Source organism: Pezoporus flaviventris, unplaced genomic scaffold (assembly GCF_033815535.1).
Source record: "Pezoporus flaviventris isolate CSIRO_AGI_PZ_B2104156 unplaced genomic scaffold, CSIRO_AGI_Pfla_v1 ptg000291l, whole genome shotgun sequence".
Lineage (NCBI taxonomy): Eukaryota > Metazoa > Chordata > Aves > Psittaciformes > Psittacidae > Pezoporus > Pezoporus flaviventris.
The window spans coordinates 1-18,607 of record NW_026892838.1 but is presented as its reverse complement, the minus strand read 5'-3'; the positions used below and the strand labels follow the sequence as shown (position 1 = coordinate 18,607).

The following is an 18,607-nucleotide window of genomic DNA, read 5'->3' as shown; positions in this document are numbered from 1 at the left end:
ATTGCCCCCCATGGCTCCATTGCCCCCCATTACCTCCCATTGCCCCCCATGGCTCCATTGCCCCCCATTACCCCCCATTGCCCCCCATGGCCCCAGTGCCCCCATTACCTCCCATTGCCCCCCATGGTTCCATTGCCCCCCATTACCTCCCATTGCCCCCCATTACCTCCCATTGCCCCCCATGGCACCGTTGCCCCCCATTACCTCACATTGCCCCCCATGGCCCCACTGCCACCCATTACCTCACATTGCCCCCCATTATCCCCATTGCCATCCATTGCACCCCATGGCCCCATTGTCCCCCATTACCTCCCATTGCCCCCATGGCCCCATTGCCACCCATTGCCCTCCATAGCCCCATTGCCACCCATGGCCCCCCATGGCCCCATAACTCCCCATTGCCTCCATTGCAGCCCATGACCCCCATTGCCCATTACCCCCCATTGCCCCCATAATCCCATTGTCCCCATTACCCCCCATCACCCCATTACCCCCATTACCCCATTGCACTCCATTACCCCCATTGTTCCATTACCCCCTATTACTCCCATTACCCAATTACCCCCATTACCCCATTGCCCCCATTACCCCATCACACCCCATTGCCCCCCATTACCCCCATTACACAATTACCCCCACTACTCCCCTTACCCCCATTGCCCCATTACCCCCGTTACCCCCATTACCCCATTACCCCATTACCCCCATTACCCCCTGTTACCCCCATTACCCCATTGCCCCATTACCCCCCATTAGCCCCATTACCCAATTACCCCCATTGCCCCCCATTACCCCCATTACCCCCATTGCCCTCATTACTCCCATTACCCCATTGCCCCCATCACCCCCATCACCCCCCATCACCCCCATGCCCCCCCCGTACCGGTCTGGATGAGGTTGAAGCTGATGTCGGCCTCGCTCACCATGGGCAGGACGTGGCTCTGGCACCAGCTCAGGGCCCGGCCCCGGCCCCCAAAGGGGTTCAGCAGCAGCAGCAGGCGCCGGCGCCGCGGCTCCGGGGGCAGCTCTGGGGGATGGGGGCGGGATCGAGCCCGGCACCAATGGATCCATCCCAGAGATCCCCATGGATCCACCCCTGCATCCATGGACTCATCCCTGCATCCATGGACCCATCCCTGCATCCCATCCCAGAGATCCCCATGGATCCACCCCTGCATCCATGGACTCATCCCTGCATCCCATCCCAGAGATCCCCAGGGATCCACCCCTGCATCCATGGATCCATCCCAGAGATCCCCAGGGATCCACCCCTGCATCCATGGATCCATCCCTGCATCCCATCCCAGAGATCCCCATGGATCCACCCCTGCATCCATGGATCCATCCCTGCATCCCATCCCAGAGATCCCCATAGATCCACCCCTGCATCCATGGACTCATCCCTGCATCCCATCCCAGAGATCCCCAGGGATCCATCCCTGCATCCATGGATCCATCCCTGCATCCCATCCCAGAGATCCCCAGGGATCCATCCCTGCATCCATGGATCCATCCCTGCATCCCATCCCAGAGATCCCCAAGGATCCACCCCTGCATCCATGGATCCGTCCCTGCATCCATGGACCCATCCCTGTATCCCATCCCAGAGATCCCCATGGATCCACCCCTGCATCCATGGACTCATCCCTGCATCCATGGACCCATCCCTGCATCCATGGATCCACCCCTGCATCCATGGATTCATCCCCACATCCATGGATCCATCTCTGCATCCAATCCCAGAGATCCCCATGGATCCACCCCTGCATCCATGGATCCACCCCTGCATCCATGGACCCATCCCTGCATCCATGGATCCATCCCAGAGATCCCCATGGATCCACCCCTGCATCCATGGATTCATCCCCACATCCATGGATGAATCTCTGCATCCCATCCCAGAGATCCCCAGGGTCCACCCCTGCATCCATGGAACCATCCCAGAGATCCCCAGGGATCCACCCCTGCATCCATGGACCCATCCCTGCATCCCATCCCAGAGATCCCTAGGGATCCACCCCTGCATCCATGGATCCATCCCTGCATCCCATCCCAGAGATCGCTATGGATCCATCCCTGCATCCATGGATCCATCCCTGCATCTCATTCCACAGATCCCTAGGGATCCATCCCTACATCCATGGATCCATCCCTGCATCCCATCCCAGAGATCCCCATGGATCCACCCCTGCATCCATGGATCCATCCCAGAGATCCCCAGGGATCCACCCCTGCATCCATGGATCCATCCCTGCATCCCATCCCAGAGATCCCCAGGAATCCACCTCTGCATCCATGGATTCATCCCTGCATCCCATCTCAGAGATCCCTAGGGATCCATCCCTGCATCCATGGATCCATCCCTGCATCCCATCCCAGAGATCCCTAGGGATCCATCCCTGCATCCATGGATCCATCCCTGCATCCCATCCCAGAAAGCCCTAGGGATCCATCCCCACATCCAGGGAGCCCATCCCAGAGATCCCTATGGATCCCCCCTCTATAACCCCATTCCCAATGGATCCCCATTCCCAATGGATCCCTCTCCATAACCCCCATCCCTATGGATCCCATTCCCAATGGCTCCCCCCTCTATAACCCCCATTCCCTATGGATCCCCCTCCATAACCCCCATCCCTATGGATCCCATTCACAATGGATCCCCCTCCATAACCCCCATCCCTATGGATTCTCCATTCCCAATGGATCCCCCCCATAACCCCGATTCCCTATGGATTCCCCCCATAACCCCCATTCCCAATGGATCCCCCCTCTATAACCCCCATTCCCAATGGATGCCCCCCATAACCCCCATCCCTATGGATCCCATTCCCAATGGATCCCCCCATAACCCCCATTCCCTATGGATCCCATTTCCAATGGATCCCCCCCATAACCCCCATCCCTATGGATCCCATTTCCAATGGATCCCCCCCATAACCCCCATTCCCTATGGATCTTCCATTCCCAATGGATCCCCCCAAAACCCCCATTCCCTATGGATCCCATTTCCAATGGATCCCCTCCATAACCCCCATCCCTATGGATCCCATTTCCAATGGATCCCCCCTCTATAACCCCCATTCCCAATGGATCCCATTCCCAATGGATCCCCCCTCTATAACCCCATTCCCAATGGATCCCATTCCCAATGGATCCCCCTCCATAACCCCCATCCCTATGGATCCCATTCCCAATGGATCCCATTCCCAATGGATCCCCCCCCATAACCCCCATTCCCCATAACCCCCATTCCCAATGGATCCTCCATTCCCAATGGATCCCCCTCCATAACCCCCATTCCCTATGGATTCTCCATTCCCTATGGATCCCCCCCATAACCCCCATCCCTATGGATTCCCCCCATAACCCCCATTCCCAATGGATCCCCCCTCTATAACCCCCATTCCCAATGGATGCCCCCCATAACCCCCATCCCTATGGATCCCATTCCCAACGGATCCCCCCACAACCCCCATCCCTATGGATCCCATTCCCAATGGATCCCCCCATAACCCCCATTCCCAATGGATCCCATTCCCTATGGATCCCCCCATAACCCCCATTCCCCATAACCCCCATTCCCAATGGATCCCATTCCCAATGGATCCCCCCATAACCCCCATCCCAATGGATCCCATTCCCAACGGATCCCATTCCCTATGGATCCCATTCCCAATGGATCCCCCCATAACCCCCATCCCAATGGATCCCATTCCCTATGGATCCCATTCCCTATGGATCCCCCCCCATAACCCCCATCCCAACGGGTCCCATTCCCCGTGGATCCCCCCCCGCCCGTTACCGGCAGGGGGCGGCAGCGGCAGCCCCCTCACGAGGCACCGGATCACCCGCGCCCATCGCTCCGCCGTCGCTCGGTTCCCCTCGTACCGGGGCTCCGCGTCCACGCGGAACGTGGGGCCCAACGGCGGCGGCGCCGCCTCCCCCCCGCCCCTCCCCCCCCCCCCTCCCCCTCCCCCTCCCCCCCCCCGCCTCGGGTACGCGTAAACCGCGAAGAAAGCGGCGGAGGGGAGCGCGGGAGCGCGCAGGGCGTGGCAGCCGATGACGTCAGCCATGGGGAGCACCTCCCCCCCCCCACCCCCCCACACCCGCAGCTCCGTGCGGGTCAAGCGCACGTGGAAGCGGGGACCCCCCCCTCCCCCTCCCCCCCCCGAACCGGGGGGGCCCCCGAAGTCCCCCTCCAGGAGCGGCTCCTCCGGCAGCGGGGGGGGGGGCGGCGGGTCCGGGGGGGCCTGGAGAGGGGGGGGAGGGGATGGTTGGGAATGGGGGAGGGGGGGGGGGGCATTGGTGACACCCCCATTGCAGTGACACCAACCCCCCCCCCTCCCCCCACTTCCAGCCCTGATTCCCGGTGCCCCCCATCCCTGCCCCATTCCAGACCCCCCCATCCCTGCCCTCCCCATCCCTGCCCCATTCCAGACCCCCCCATCCCTGCCCTCCCCATCCCTGCCCCATTCCCGGTGCCCCCCCATCCCTGCCCCATTCCAGACCCCCCCATCCCTGCCCTCCCCATCCCTGCCCCATTCCCGGTGCCCCCCCCCTGCCCCATTCCAGACCCCCCCATCCCTGCCCCATTCCAGACCCCCCCCATCCCTGCCCCATTCCCGGTGCCCCCCATCCCTGCCCCATTCCAGCCCCCCCCATCCCTGCCCTCCCCATTCCAAGCTCCCAATCCCAGTAACCCCCCATCCCAGCCCCCATTCCCAGTGCCCCCCCAATTCCCAGTGCCCCCCATCGCTGCCCCATTCCTGTCCCCCCATTCCAGCCCTGATTCCCAGTGGCCCCCATTCCAGCCCCATTTTACTCCCTCCCCATTCCAGCCCCCCCTCATTCCCAGTTCTCCATCTCTGCCCCCCTATTCCCAGTACCCCCAATTCCAGCCTCCCCATTCTTATTGCCCCCAATCCCTGTCACCCTCATTCTAGCCCTGATTCCCAGTGCCCCCCATTCCCAGTACCCCCATCCCTGCCCCATTCCTTTCCCCTCATTCCTCGTATTCCTCATTCCTGCCCTCCCCAGCTCCCCGGTACCCCCTAATTCCAGCCCCATTCCAGCCCCCATTCCCAGTGCCCCCATCCTTGTCCCCCACTTTCCAGCCCCTTTCCAGCCCCATTCCCAGTGCCCCACCCCTGTCCCCCTCATTCCAGCCCCCATTCCCGGTGCCCCCCATTCCTGCCCCCATTCCCAGTGCCCCCCATTCCCTGTCCCCCCCATTCCAACCCCCATTCCCAGTGCCCCCCATCCCTGCCCCATTCCTGTCCCCCCATTCCAGCCCTGGTTCCCAGTGCCCCCCATTCCTGCTTCCCATTCCAGCCCCATTTTAGTCCCTCCTCATTCCCAGTTCTCTCCATCTCTGCCCCCCCATCCCTGTCCCCCCCCTTCCAGCCCCCATTCCCAGTGTCCCCCATCCCTCTCCCCCCCATCCCTGCCCCATCCCAGCCCCCATTCCCAGTGCCCCCATCTCTGTCCTCCCCCTTCCGGCCCCATTCCAGCCCCATTCCCAGTGCCCCACCCCTGTCCCCCCTCATTCCAGCCCCATTCCAGCCCCCATTCCCTGTCCCCCCCATTCCAACCCCCATTCCCAGTGCCCCCCATCCCTGCCCCATTCCTGTCCCCCCATTCCAGCCCTGGTTCCCAGTGCCCCCCATTCCTGCTTCCCATTCCAGCCCCCATTCCCAGTGCCCTTCCATTTCCAGTGCCCCATTTTAATCCTTCCCCATTCCCAGTTCTCTCCATCTCTGCCCCCCCATTCCTGTCCCCCCCTTTCCAGCCTCATTCCCAGTGCCCCCATCCCTGTCCCTGCCTTCCATCCCCATTCCAGCCTCATTCCCAGTGCCCCCATCCCTGTCCCCCCTTTCCAGCCCCCATTCCCAGTGTCCCCATTCCAGCCCCGTTCCAGCCCCATTCCCAGTGCCCCCATCCCTGTCCCCCCCCATTCCAGCCCCCATTCCAGTCCCCATTCCAGCCCCATTCCCAGTGCCCCCATCCCTGTCCCTGCCTTCCATCCCCATTCCAGCCTCATTCCCAGTGCCCCCATCCCTGTCCCCCCTTTCCAGCCCCCATTCCCAGTGTCCCCATTCCAGTCCCCATTCCAGCCCCATTCCCAGTGCCCCCATCCCTGTCCCCCCCCATTCCAGCCCCCATTCCCAGTGTCCCCATTCCTGTCCCCCCCTTTCCATCCCCATTCCCAGTGCCCCCATCCCTGTCCCCCCCCATCCCTGCTCCATTCCCAGTGTCCCAATTCCAGCCCCCATTCCCAGTGCCCCCATCCCTGTCCCCCCCTTCCAGCCCCCATTCCCAGTGCCCCCATCCCTGTCCCCCCCTTTCCATCCCCATTCCCAGTGCCCCCCCCACCTGCACTCGGTGCCGGTCCCGTTCTCGCCCGACGCCCATTGCGGGGGGAAGGGGGGGGGGGGGAAGGGGCCTTCCCCGGGGCTGTTGATGCTCCTGGGGCCGGTTCTACCGGTATTACCCCCCCCTGGGGCTGTGGTGACCCCCGGTCCCTATACGGGCCCTATATGATCCCTATACGGGCCTTATATGATCCCTATATGGGCCCCCCCCTCCCGCCATGGCCCCCCCCCCCCCGGGGCCGGCCCGCCGCCGCCGCCGCCGCCTCGGTCCCCTCCGGCCGCGCCGGAAGCGCTCCCGCCTCCCCGCCCACCAATCACGCTGCGCCGAGCCCCCGGCGCCAGCCAATGGAAAGGCTTCGCCGCGTTCGCTCCGCCCCTTCGCTCCCCGCCATGTTGGTTGAGGGCCAAGGGAAGGTTGTGGAGGGCGCCATCTTTGTTAAGGGCACGGCTGCCTCAGCCAATGGGAACAGCGGTGTCATGGCGACGGCCACGCGGGGTGAAGCCGCGGCGGCCATCTTAGCTAAGGGCAGGGCTCGGTTTGCCGGGCCGAGGCGGGGTTTGACAGAGCCCCCCTCCTCTCCCCCCCTCCCTAAACCCAATTAACAGCGTTAATTACACCCCAGAGTCCTCCAGCGGCCTCTCCACTCCGTCCTCCCGCACCACCGAGCGGCGCAGAGCGGCCCCATACCCACTTCCGGCCGCCAACCGGAAGTCCATCCTTTTCCCATCACCCGCTGCGCTCCTCCCTCTCCTTCTACCCTCCGCCGCCGCCATGGTGGGTCCGCGCCGCTATGGCGGGGGGGGGGACCGCGCATCCGCCGCCATCCGCCTCCGGATGGCACCGGCTCGGTGCCTCCGGTACCGGGCTAGGCCGAGAGGAGCCTGCGGGGCAGGATGGCGGCGGAATCCGTGCGCGATGCCTGCGGGGTGAGGCCTAACGGTGCCGTTCTCTCAGGGCATCGATATCCGCCATAACCGCGACCGGAAGGTGCGGCGCCGGGAGCCCAAGAGCCAGGACATTTACCTACGGCTGCTCGTTAAGGTGGGGGAAGGGAGCACCGGAGAGGGGGTGAGGGTGGAGGGGGTCCGGTACCGGTGTTAACGCTTCCGGTACCGGTGTTTGTGGTGTGTCCCCCCCCCTCAGCTTTACCGGTTCCTCGCTCGCCGGACCAATTCTGCCTTCAACAAAGTGGTGCTGAAGCGGCTCTTTATGAGCCGCACGAACCGGCCCCCCCTCTCCTTGTCCCGTATGGTGAGTACCGGAGGGGGGGGGGGTACCCCCAAATCCGTTACCGGGCTCGGGGACCCCCATCCCACTTCCACCGTGTCCGGTTGCCGTTCCCCACCCCGTAGATCCGGATGATGAAGAAGCCGGGCCGGGCGGACAAGACCGCGGTGGTGGTGGGCACCGTGACCGATGACATCCGCATCCAGGACGTGCCCAAGCTCAAGGTTGGGGGGGGTGGTTTTGGGATGAATTAAAGGGGTTTTGGGGTTGATGTTCATCCGTTAATGTGGTTTTTTGGGTGCCCCCCCCAGCTCTGCGCCCTACGGGTAACGAGGGGGGCTCGGACCCGCATCCTGCGGGCGGGGGGCTCCATCCTCACCTTCGACCAGCTGGCCATGGCCACCCCAAAGGGGAAAGGCACCGTTCTGCTGTCCGGTGAGTGCCCCCCCTCCCCGCCCCATTGATCCTTGTGGGACCCCCCCATGAGGTTATGGGGTGATGCTGTATGGGGTGACCCCCGTTTTCCATGTGTGCCCCCCCCATTCAGGACCCCGCAAGGCAAGGGAGGTCTATAGGCACTTCGGGAAGGCACCGGGGACCCCCCATAGCCACACCAAGTGAGTGCGGGGTGGGGGGCATTTGGGGTGCTATGGGGGGGGCAGATGTTGGGGGCTGGTGTGGGTTGATGGAGGGGTCTCAGGGGGCGTTTTGGGGGGGGGCATTGGTACCTTAAAGGGGGTTGGGGGGGGTCTTAAGGGGTGCCGGGGGGGGCTTTTGGGGTATCTAAAGGGAGATTGAGGATACCTTAAGGGGTTCGGGGGGGGGGGTTAAGGGGTGCCGGGGGGGGGGCTTTTGGGGTATCTTAAGGGGGGATTGGGGATACCTTAAGGGGTTCGAGGGGGGTTTAAGGGGTGTCTAGGGGGGGCTTTTGGGGTATCCTAAGGGAGGAATGGGGGTACCTTAAGGGGTGTTGTGGGGGTCTTAAGGGGTGTCTTAGCAGGGGGTGGAGGGCGTTTAAGGGGGCATTAGGGGTAAGTTAAGGAGTATGGGGGCGTCTTAAGGGGTATCTTGGGGGGGGTGTTAGGGGGGGATTTGGGGGTACCTTAAGGGGTTTTGGGGGGTATTGAGGAGGGATTTGGGGTGAGTTAAAGAGTTTGGGGGGTTCTTAAGGGGTGCCTTGTGGGGAGGATTGGGGGTACCTTAAGGGGTCTGAAGGGTCCTGAGGGTAGTCGGGGGGGGGGCTTAAAGGGCGTTTGGGAGCACCCTAAGGGATCTGGGGGTTATTGGGTGCTATGATCCCTGTGTGTGATTGGCTCCCAGGGTACTTGGGGGGGGGGGGGGGGTGACCGACCATGCTCGGGTCCATCCCCCCCCGCTGACCCCCCCATTCCCCCCCCCCAGGCCCTACGTGCGCTCCAAGGGCCGCAAGTTCGAGCGGGCTCGGGGCCGCCGCGCGAGTCGGGGCTACAAGAACTGAGCCCCCAATAAACGGCTTTGCCCCCCCCTCCGCCTGTTGCTCTCTTTGGGGACTCCCCCCCGGCTCCCCCCTGTCCTTTGGGACACCCCCAAGTCCTTCCCTCCCTTCCCCCCACCAGTTTCTACCTGGTTTTGCCCCCCCCCCACCGTGTGTTTCATCTTTGGGGTCCCCCCCCACTGCCTGGTTTTAGGGCCCCCCGTTGTTAATACCTGGGTTTGCAGACTCCCCATGTGTTTCATCGTTGGGGTCTGTCCCCCCCAATACCTGGTTTTAGGTTCCCCCCCATTGTTAATACCTGGTTTTGGGGCCCCCCATGTGTTTCATTTTCGGGGTCCCCCCCACTGCCTGATTTTAGGGTCGTCGTCCCCATTGTTAATACCTGGGTTTGGGGCCCCCCATGTGTTTCATCTTTGGGGTCCCCCCCACTGCCTGATTTTAGGGTCGTCATCCCTATTGTTAGTACCTGGTTTTGGGGACACCCCCATCACTGCCCCCCATGCTATTGCTTGGGTTTTGGGGGCACCCCTGCCCCCCCCCCCCCCCATCATTGTGTGTGTGTCCCCAGTGGCACATCACCTGGGGGGGGGGGGGAGGAGCTGTTACCCCCCCCCCAGTTCGCACCATTTAACCCCCATTTCCCCGCGGGGGGGGTCCCCACGCGTGTCTGTGGGGTGGGGGGGGCAGCCCCGATGACACAGGAACCGGTCGGGGGGGTGTTGCGCAAAAAGGGGGGGGCGGGGTCACCCCACGGGGGGGGCGGGGGGGAGCAGACGCGGGTCCCGCCCGCAGTGGTTGGGAGCGACCGCGGCGGCTCCAGAGTGCGGCAGGTACCGGGGGGGGGGGGGGAGCACGACGGGGGTTTTGGGGGGGTTTGGGGGGGGTTGAGGCCATGGGAGGGGTTGGGGGGTGATGGAGCGGGGTGTGGGGCTGGGGGGGGACCTAAATTGGGGTGGGGAACGTGGGAGCTGCGGTGTGGGGAGCCCCGAAGAGATGTGATCCCTTCCCGTGTGTGGGGCACGAGGGGGGGTGCTAAGACTCGGTGGTACCGGGTTTAGGGCAGGGTGGGCTCTAGGACCCGGTGGTGCCAGGTTTAGGGTAGGGTGGGCACTAGGACCCGGTGGTGCCAGGATTAGGGTAGGATGGGCACTAGGACCCGGTGGTGCCAGGTTTAGGGCACGGTGGGCACGAGGACTCGGTGGTGCCAGGTTTAGGGTAGGGTGGGCACTAGGACCCGGTGGTGCCAGGTTTAGGGCACGGTGGGCTCTAGGACCCGGTGGTGCCAGGTTTAGGGCACGGTGAGCGCTAGGACCCGGTGGTACCGGGTTATAAAGGGTGGGCTCTAGGACCCGATGGTACCGGTTATAAAGGGTGGGCTCTAGGACCCGATGATGCCAGGTTTAGGGCACGGTGAGCGCTAGGGCACAGTGGTACCAGTTACCGGGTAGAGTGGTGGGCTCCAGGACCCCATGGTGCCAGGTTTAGGGCACAGTGGGCGCTAGGACCCGGTGGTGCCAGGTTTAGGGCACGGTTGCCGCGAGGACCCTGTGGTACCGGTTATAAAGGGGCGCTAGGACCCGATGGTACCGGTTATAAAGGGGCTCTAGGACCCCGTGTTACCGGATTGAGGGGTGGGCTCTAGGACCCGGTGGTACCGGTTCTAAAGGGTGGCCTCTAGGACCCGGTGGTACCGGTTATAAAGGGTGGGCGCTAGGACCCGGTGGTACCGGTTCTAAAGGGTGGGCTCTAGGACCCGGTGGTACCGGTTCTAAAGGGTGGGCTCTAGGACCCGGTGGTACCGGATTGAGGGGTGGGCTCTAGGACCCGGTGGTACCGGATTTAGGGGTGGGCTCTAGGACCCGGTGGTACCGGATTGAGGGGTGGGCTCTAGGACCCGGTGGTACCGGTTCTAAAGGGTGGGCTCTAGGACCCGGTGGTACCGGTTCTAAAGGGTGGGCTCTAGGACCCGGTGGTACCGGATTGAGGGGTGGGCTCTAGGACCCGGTGGTACCGGTTCTAAAGGGTGGGCTCTAGGACCCAGTGGTACCGGTTCTAAAGGGTGGGCTCTAGGACCCGGTGGTACCGGTTCTAAAGGTGGGCTCTAGGACCCGGTGGTACCGGATTGAGGGGTGGGCTCTAGGACCCGGTGGTACCGGTAATAAAGGGTGGGCTCTAGGACCCGGTGGTACCGGTAATAAAGGGTGGGCTCTAGGACCCGGTGGTACCGGTTCTAAAGGGTGGGCTCTAGGACCCGGTGGTACCGGTTCTAAAGGGTGGGCTCTAGGACCCGGTGGTACCGGATTGAGGGGTGTGCTCTAGGACCCGGTGGTACCGGTTCTAAAGGGTGGGCTCTAGGACCCGGTGGTACCGGTTCTAAAGGGTGGGCTCTAGGACCCGGTGGTACCGGTTCTAAAGGGTGGGCTCTAGGACCCGGTGGTACCGGTTCTAAAGGGTGGGCTCTAGGACCCGGTGGTACCGGTTCTAAAGGGTGGGCTCTAGGACCCGGTGGTACCGGTTCTAAAGGGTGGGCTCTAGGACCCGGTGGTACCGGTTCTAAAGGGTGGGCTCTAGGACCCGGTGGTACCGGTTCTAAAGGGTGGGCTCTAGGACCCGGTTGTACCGGGTATAAAGGGTGGGCTCTAGGACCCGGTGGTACCGGGTATAAAGGGTGGGCTCTAGGACCCGGTGGTACCGGTTATAAAGGGTGGGCTCTAGGACCCGGTGGTACCGGATTGAGGGGTGGGCTCTAGGACCCGGTGGTACCGGGATTTTGGGGGTGCGGGCGGCTCCTTCCCCCCCCCCCCCTCCCAAGCGCTGTTGCCTGGAGCCGGTTCTGTTCCCCCCCCCCGGGACCCACCGTGCGCAGCCGTTGCTGCGGTAACGGGACCCCCCCGGGACCTCCATCATTGGTCCCTCCCCCCCCCCCGCAGGTCCCGGTTGGTGCCGGTTCCCCCCGCCCCCCCCCCGGGATGTCCCACGGGTACTTCCAGCACGGGGGCATCACGTTCCCGGGGCTCCTGTACAGCCCCCGCGGGCTCGAGGCCGCCCGAGACTTCCCCGTGTACGATGACGACGTCTTCAACGTCACCTACCAGAAATCGGGTAGGGGGGGGGGGGGGAAGGACCCCAAAGTGTCCCCAATGGGGGGTAAAAGGAGCCCAAAGTGTCCCCAATGGGGTAAAAGGAGCCCAAAGTGTCCCCAATGGGGGTAAAAGGACTCCAAAGTGTCCCCAATGGGGAGGAAAGGAGCCCAAAGTGTCCCCAATGAGGGTTAAAGGAGCCCAAAGTGTCCCCAATGGGGTAAAAGGAGCCCAAAGTGTCCCCAGTGGGGGGAAATGGACCCCAAAGTGTCCCCAATGAGGGGGAAAGGAGCCCAAAGTGTCCCCAATGAGGGTTAAAGGAGCCCAAAGTGTCCCCAGTGGGGGGAAATGGACCCCAAAGTGTCCCCAATGAGGGGGAAAGGAGCCCAAAGTGTCCCCAATGAGGGTTAAAGGAGCCCAAAGTGTCCCCAGTGGGGGGAAATGGACCCCAAAGTGTCCCCAATGAGGGGGAAAGGAGCCCAAAGGGGAGAAAAGGAGCCCAAAGTGTCCCCAATGGGGGGGAAAAGGAGCCCAAAGTGTCCCCAATGGGGTAAAAGGAGCACAAAGTGTCCCCAATGGGGGCAAAAGGACCCCAAAGTGTCCCCAATGGGGGAAAAGGACCCCAAAGTGTCCCCAATGGGGGGAAAAGGACCCCAAAGTGTCCCCAATGGGGGGAAAGGAGCCCAAAGTGTCCCCAATGGGGGGGAAAAGGAGCCCAAAGTGTCCCCAATGGGGTAAAAGGAGCACAAAGTGTCCCCAATGGGGGCAAAAGGACCCCAAAGTGTCCCCAATGGGGGGAAAGGACCCCAAAGTGTCCCCAATGGGGGGAAAAGGACCCCAAAGTGTCCCCAATGGGGGGAAAGGAGCCCAAAGTGTCCCCAATGGGGGGGAAAAGGAGCCCAAAGTGTCCCCAATGGGGTTAAAGGAGCCCAAAGCGTCCCCAATGGGGGGAAAAGGAGCCCAAAGTGTCCCCAATGGGGTTAAAGGAGCCCAAAGCGTCCCCAATGGGGGGAAAAGGACCCCAAAGTGTCCCCAATGGGGGGGAAAAGGACCCCAAAGTGTCCCCAATGGGGAGGAAAGGAGCCCAAAGTGTCCCCAATGGGGGGGAAAAGGAGCCCAAAGTGTCCCCAATGGGGGGAAAAGGAGCCCAAAGTGTCCCCAGTAGGGGGGAAAGGAGCCCAAAGTGTCCCCAATGGGGTTAAAGGAGCCCAAAGTGTCCCCAATGGGGAGGAAAGGAGCCCAAAGTGTCCCCAATGGGGGGAAAAGGAGCCCAAAACGTCCCCAATGGGGGGAAAAGGAGCCCAAAGTGTCCCCAATGGGGGCAAAAGGACCCCAAAGTGTCCCCAATGGGGGGAAAGGAGCCCAAAGTGTCCCCAATGGGGGGGAAAAGGAGCCCAAAGTGTCCCCAATGGGGGGAAAAGGAGCCCAAAGTGTCCCCAATGGGGTCAAAGGACCCCAAAGTGTCCCCAGTAGGGGGGAAAGGAGCCCAAAGTGTCCCCAATGGGGGGGATTGGGGGACACAAAGTGTCCCAAATGGACCTCCAGGGACACTCTAAGGGCCCCCAAATGGTCCCAAAGACCCCAAATGAACCCAAATGGATGCAAAGACCTCAAATGGGCCCTAAAAGGAACCTCAAATGGGCCCCAAGACCCCAAAGGAACCCCCGTTGCCCCCCATTATCCCATTGGCACCATTACTCCCTCCATTCCCCCCATTATCCCCCCATTCTCCCCTTGACCCCCATTCCCCCGTTACCCCCATCACCCCTGTTCCCCCCATTGCCCCCCATTATCCCCATTTCCCCCATCACCCCCACTGACCCCCATTACCCCCATTCCCCCCCATTCTCCCATGCCCCCATTGACCCCATTGACCCAATCACCCCCATTCCATCACCCCCATTCCCCCATCACCCCCATCCCCCCATGACACCCATTAATCCCCATCCCCCCATTTCCCCCATGATCCCCATCCCCTCCATCACCCCCATCCCCCCGTTACCCCCCATCCCCCCCATTCCCCATTCCCCCCATCCTGCCGATCCCCCCGTTACCCCCCATTCCCCCATTCCCCCATTCCCCCACTGATCCCCATCCCCCCCATGACCCCCATCCCCCCATCACCCCCATGACCCCCATCCCCCCCATTCACCCATTCCCCTCGCTGACCCCCATCCCCTCCACTGACCCCCACTGACCCCCATTGACCCCCATCCCCCCATTTCCCCATCCCCCCCCACTGACCCCCATCCCCCCCATTGACCCTCATCCCCCCATTCCCCCCATCACCCCCATTCCCCCATCACCCCCATCCCCCCATGACCCCCATTGATCCCCATCCCCCCCATCCCCCCATTCCCCCATCCCCCCACTGACCCCCACTGACCCCCATTGACCCCCATCCCCCCATCACCCCCATTCCCCCATCACCCCCATCCCCCCATCACCCCCATCCCCCCATCACCCCCATCACCCCCATTCCATCACCTCCATCCCCCCATGACCCCCATTGACCCCCATCCCCCCCATCCCCCCCATTCCCCCATCATCCCCATCCCCCCACTGACCCCATTGATCCCCATCCCCCCATCCCCCCCATGACCCCCATTGATCCCCATCCCCCCCATCCCCCCGTTACCCCCCATCCCCCCCATCCCCCCACTGACCCCCACTGACCCCCATTGACCCCCATCACCCCCATTGACCCCCATCACCCCCATCACCCCCATCACCCCCATTCCCCCATCACCCCCATTGATCCCCATCCCCCCCTCCCCCCCCCCCCCGTTCCCCTCCCCCAGGCACTGTGTGGATGTTGGAGATCCTGAGCCTCATCCGCTGCAACGGGGACCCGCGCTGGTGCCGCTCGGTGCCCAACTGGGAGCGGGGCCCGTGGCTGGAGACGCTGCTGGGGCTGCGGCGGGCGCGGGGCTCCCCCCGGCCCCGCCTCATCAGCTCCCACCTCCCGGTGCAGCTCTTCCCGAGGGCCTTCTTCAGCTCCAAGGCCAAGGTGCGCGGAGGGGCGGAGGGGGGGTGGATGTGGGGTGGATGTGGGGTGGTTATGGGGTGGATGTGGGGTGGTTATGGGGCTGCTATGGGGTGGATGTGGGGTGGTTATGGGGCTGCTATGGGGTGGATGTGGGGTGGTTATGGGGCTGTTATGGGGTGGATGTGGGGTGGTTATGGGGTGGATGTGGGGTGGTTATGGGGCTGCTATGGGGTGGGATGTGGGGTGGTTATGGGGCTGCTATGGGGTGGATGTGGGGTGGTTATGGGGCTGCTATGGGGTGGATGTGGGGTGGTTATGGGGCTGTTATGGGGTGGATGTGGGGTGGATGTGGGGTGGTTATGGGGCTGCTATGGGGTGGATGTGGGGTGGTTATGGGGCTGCTATGGGGTGGATGTGGGGTGGTTATGGGGTGGATGTGGGGTGGATAGAGGGTGGATGTGGCATGGTTATGGGGCAGCTGTGGGGCTGCTATGGGGTGGATGTGGGGTGGTTATGGGGTGGATAGGGGATGGTTATGGGATGGATGAGGGGTGGTCATGGGGCAGCTGTGGGGCTGCTATGGGGTGGATGTGGGGTGGTTATGGGGCTGCTATGGGGTGGATGTGGGGTAGTTATGGGGTGGATAGGGGATGGTTATGGGATGGATGAGGGGTGGTCATGGGGCAGCTGTGGGGCTGCTATGGGGTGGATGTCAGGTGGTTATGGGGTGGACATGGGGCAGCTATGGGGTGAATATGGGGCAGCTATGGAGTGGATGTGGGGTGGTTATGGGGTGGATATGGGGTCACTTTGGGGTGGCTGTGGGTCTAGGGTGTGGCTATGGGGATGCATGTGGGTGCTGTCCATGGTCCTATTTCCATCCCATGTCTGGGGGTCACCCCATAGCTCTGTGCCCTATAGCTCTGCACCATAGCTCTGGGTCACCCCATAGCTCTGCCCCCCATGGTTGTGGGTCACCCCATAGCTCTCTGCCCCATAGCTCTGCCCCATAGCTGTGGGTCACCCTATAGCTATGCCCCATGGCTCTGACCCATAGCTCTGCCCCCCATGGCTGTGGGTCACCCCATAGCTCTGCCCCCTAGCTCTGTACCCCGTAGCTTTGCCCCGTGGCTCTGTACCCCATAGTTCTGCCCCATAGCTCTGCCCCCATAGCTCTGCCCCATAGTTCTGCCCCATAGCTCTGTTCCCATCTATCTGCCCCATAGCTCAGCCCCATGACTGTGGGTCACCCCATGGCTCAGCCCCATAGCTCAGCCCCATGGCTCTGTCCCCATAGCTCTGCCCCATAGCTCTGCCCCATGGCTCAGCCCCAATGGCTCTGTCCCCATAGCTCTACCCCACAGCTCTGTGCCCCATAGCTCAGCCCCATGGCTGTGGGTTACCCCATGGCTCAGCCCCATGGCTGTGGGTCACCCCATAGCTCAGCCCCATAGCTCAGCCCCATGGCTGCGGGTCACCCTGTAGCTCAGCCCCATAGCTCAGCCCCATAGCTCTGCCCCATGGCTCAGCCCCATAGCTCAGCCCCATGGCCGTGGGTCACCCCATAGCTCAGCCCCATAGCTCAGCCCCATAGCTCTGCCCCATAGCTCAGCCCCATGGCTCAGACCCATGGCTCAGACCCATGTCTGTGGGTCACCCCATGGCTCAGCCCCATAGCTCAGCCCCATGGCTCAGCCCCATGGCTGTGGGTCACCCCATAGCTCAGCCCCATAGCTCAGCCCCATGGCTCAGCCCATGGCTGTGGGTCACCCCATGGCTCAGCCCCATAGCTCAGCCCCATGGCTCAGCCCCATAGCCGTGGGTCACCCCATAGCTCAGCCCCACAGCCCTGCCCGCAGGTGATCTACACGGTGCGGAACCCCAAGGACGTCCTGGTCTCCCTCTACCACTTCGCCCGCATCTTCCGGCCCTACAAAGACCCCGGGAGCCTGGAGCAGTTCCTGGAGCACTTCCTCAAGGGGGACGGTGGGGGCGCTGTGGGGCCGGGGGCGGCTGGGGGGGTCAATGGGGGTCAATGGGGTCAATGGGGGGTCAATAGGGGGTCAATGGGGGGGTCAATGGGGGTCAATGGGGGGGTCAATGGGGGGTCAATGGGGGTCAATGGGGGGGTCAATGGGGGTCCATGGGGGGGTCAATGGGGGGGTCAATGGGGGCTCTGTGGGGGGCTATGGGGGTCAATGGGGGCTCTATGGGGGTCAATGGGGGGTCAATGGGGGCTCTATGGGGGTCAATGGGGGGGCAATGGGGGTCAATGGGGGCTCTATGGGGACTCTATGGGGGTCAATGGGGGCTCTATGGGGGGTCAATGGGGGCTCTGTGGGGGTCAATGGGGGTCAATGGGGGGTCAATGGGGGCTCTATGGGGGGCTATGGGGGTCAATGGGGGGTCAATGGGGGGTCAATGGGGCCTCTATGGGGGGCTATGGGGGCTCTCTGGGGGCTATGGGGGTCAATGGGGGGTCAATGGGGGCTCTATGGGGGGCTATGGGGGTTCTATGGGGGTCAGTGGGGGCTCTATGGGGGGCTATGGGGGTCAATGGGCCTCTATGGGGGGTCAATGGGGGTCAATGGGGGGTCAATGGGGGTCAATGGGGGCTCTATGGGGACTCTATGGGGGTCAATAGGGGGGTATGGGGGTCAATGGGGGCTCTATGGGGGCTCTATGGGGGCTATGGGGGTCAATGGGGGGTCAATGGGGGTCAATGGGGGCTCTATAGGGGGGGTCAATGGGGGCTCTATGGGGGGCTATGGGGGCTCTATGGGGGCCCGTGGGGGCTCTATGGGGGGCTATGGGGGTTCTATGGGGGTCAGTGGGGGCTCTATGGGGGTCAGTGGGGGCTCTATGGGGGTCAGTGGGGGCTCTATGGGGGGCTATGGGGGCTCTATGGGGGTCAATGGGGCTCTATGGGGGGTCAATGGGGGTTCTATGGGGGGCTATGAGGGCTCTATGGGGGGTCAATGGGGGTCTATGCAGCCAATGGGGGCTCTGTGGGGGGGTCAATGGGGGCTCTAGGGGTGTAAATGGATTCTCTATGGGGGTCAAGGAGGTCACTATGGGGGTGAATGGGGTCACTATGGGGTGTCAATGGGGTGTATATGGGGGGTCAATGGGGGCTCTCTGGGGTCTCTATGGGGGTCAATGGGGTCTCTATGGGGGTCAATGAAGGGTCTATGGGGGGTCAATGGGGTTTCTTTGGGGTGTCTATAGGGTCTCTTTGGGTCTCTATGGGATCTCTTTGGGGTCTCTATGGGGGTCAGTGGGGGCTCTATGGGGTCGCTATGGGGGGTCAATGGGGGCTCTATGGAGGGGTCAATGGGGTCACTATGGGGGTCAATGGGGCTCTCTGGGGGTTCAATGGGGCTCTATGGGGCTCTATGGGGGTTCAATGGGGCTCTATGGGGCTCTCTGTGGGTTCAATGGAGCTCTATGGGGCTCTATGGA

At 62.9% G+C, this 18,607-nt stretch overlaps 2 protein-coding genes across 2 annotated transcripts; both read left to right on the top strand.

Moving 5' to 3' along the window:
- Positions 1–6,971: 6,971 nt before the first annotated feature.
- Positions 6,972–9,107, top strand: RPL18 (ribosomal protein L18). The gene is made up of 7 exons (XM_061443090.1): positions 6,972–7,149; positions 7,330–7,416; positions 7,519–7,626; positions 7,728–7,826; positions 7,914–8,037; positions 8,150–8,219; positions 9,004–9,107. Exons 1-7 carry the CDS (start codon positions 7,147–7,149, stop codon positions 9,077–9,079), a joined length of 567 nt encoding a protein of 188 aa, XP_061299074.1. The 5' UTR covers positions 6,972–7,146; the 3' UTR covers positions 9,080–9,107.
- A 2,914-nt stretch (positions 9,108–12,021) lies between these two features.
- LOC133263346 (sulfotransferase 2B1-like) lies at positions 12,022–17,176 on the top strand (the record flags this gene model as incomplete). The annotated part of the gene is made up of 3 exons (XM_061443092.1): positions 12,022–12,178; positions 14,958–15,166; positions 17,005–17,176. Coding segments are annotated over exons 1-3 (514 nt in total), but the record flags the coding sequence as incomplete, so codon positions are not given.
- Positions 17,177–18,607: the final 1,431 nt, after the last annotated feature.

Coding starts and splice junctions, on each gene's coding strand:
- RPL18 (XM_061443090.1), top strand. Junction 7,417..7,518: donor ACCTACGGCTGCTCGTTAAG/GTGGGGGAAGGG, acceptor CCCCCCCCTCAG/CTTTACCGGTTCCTCGCTCG. Junction 8,220..9,003: donor ACCCCCCATAGCCACACCAA/GTGAGTGCGGGG, acceptor CCCCCCCCCCAG/GCCCTACGTGCGCTCCAAGG.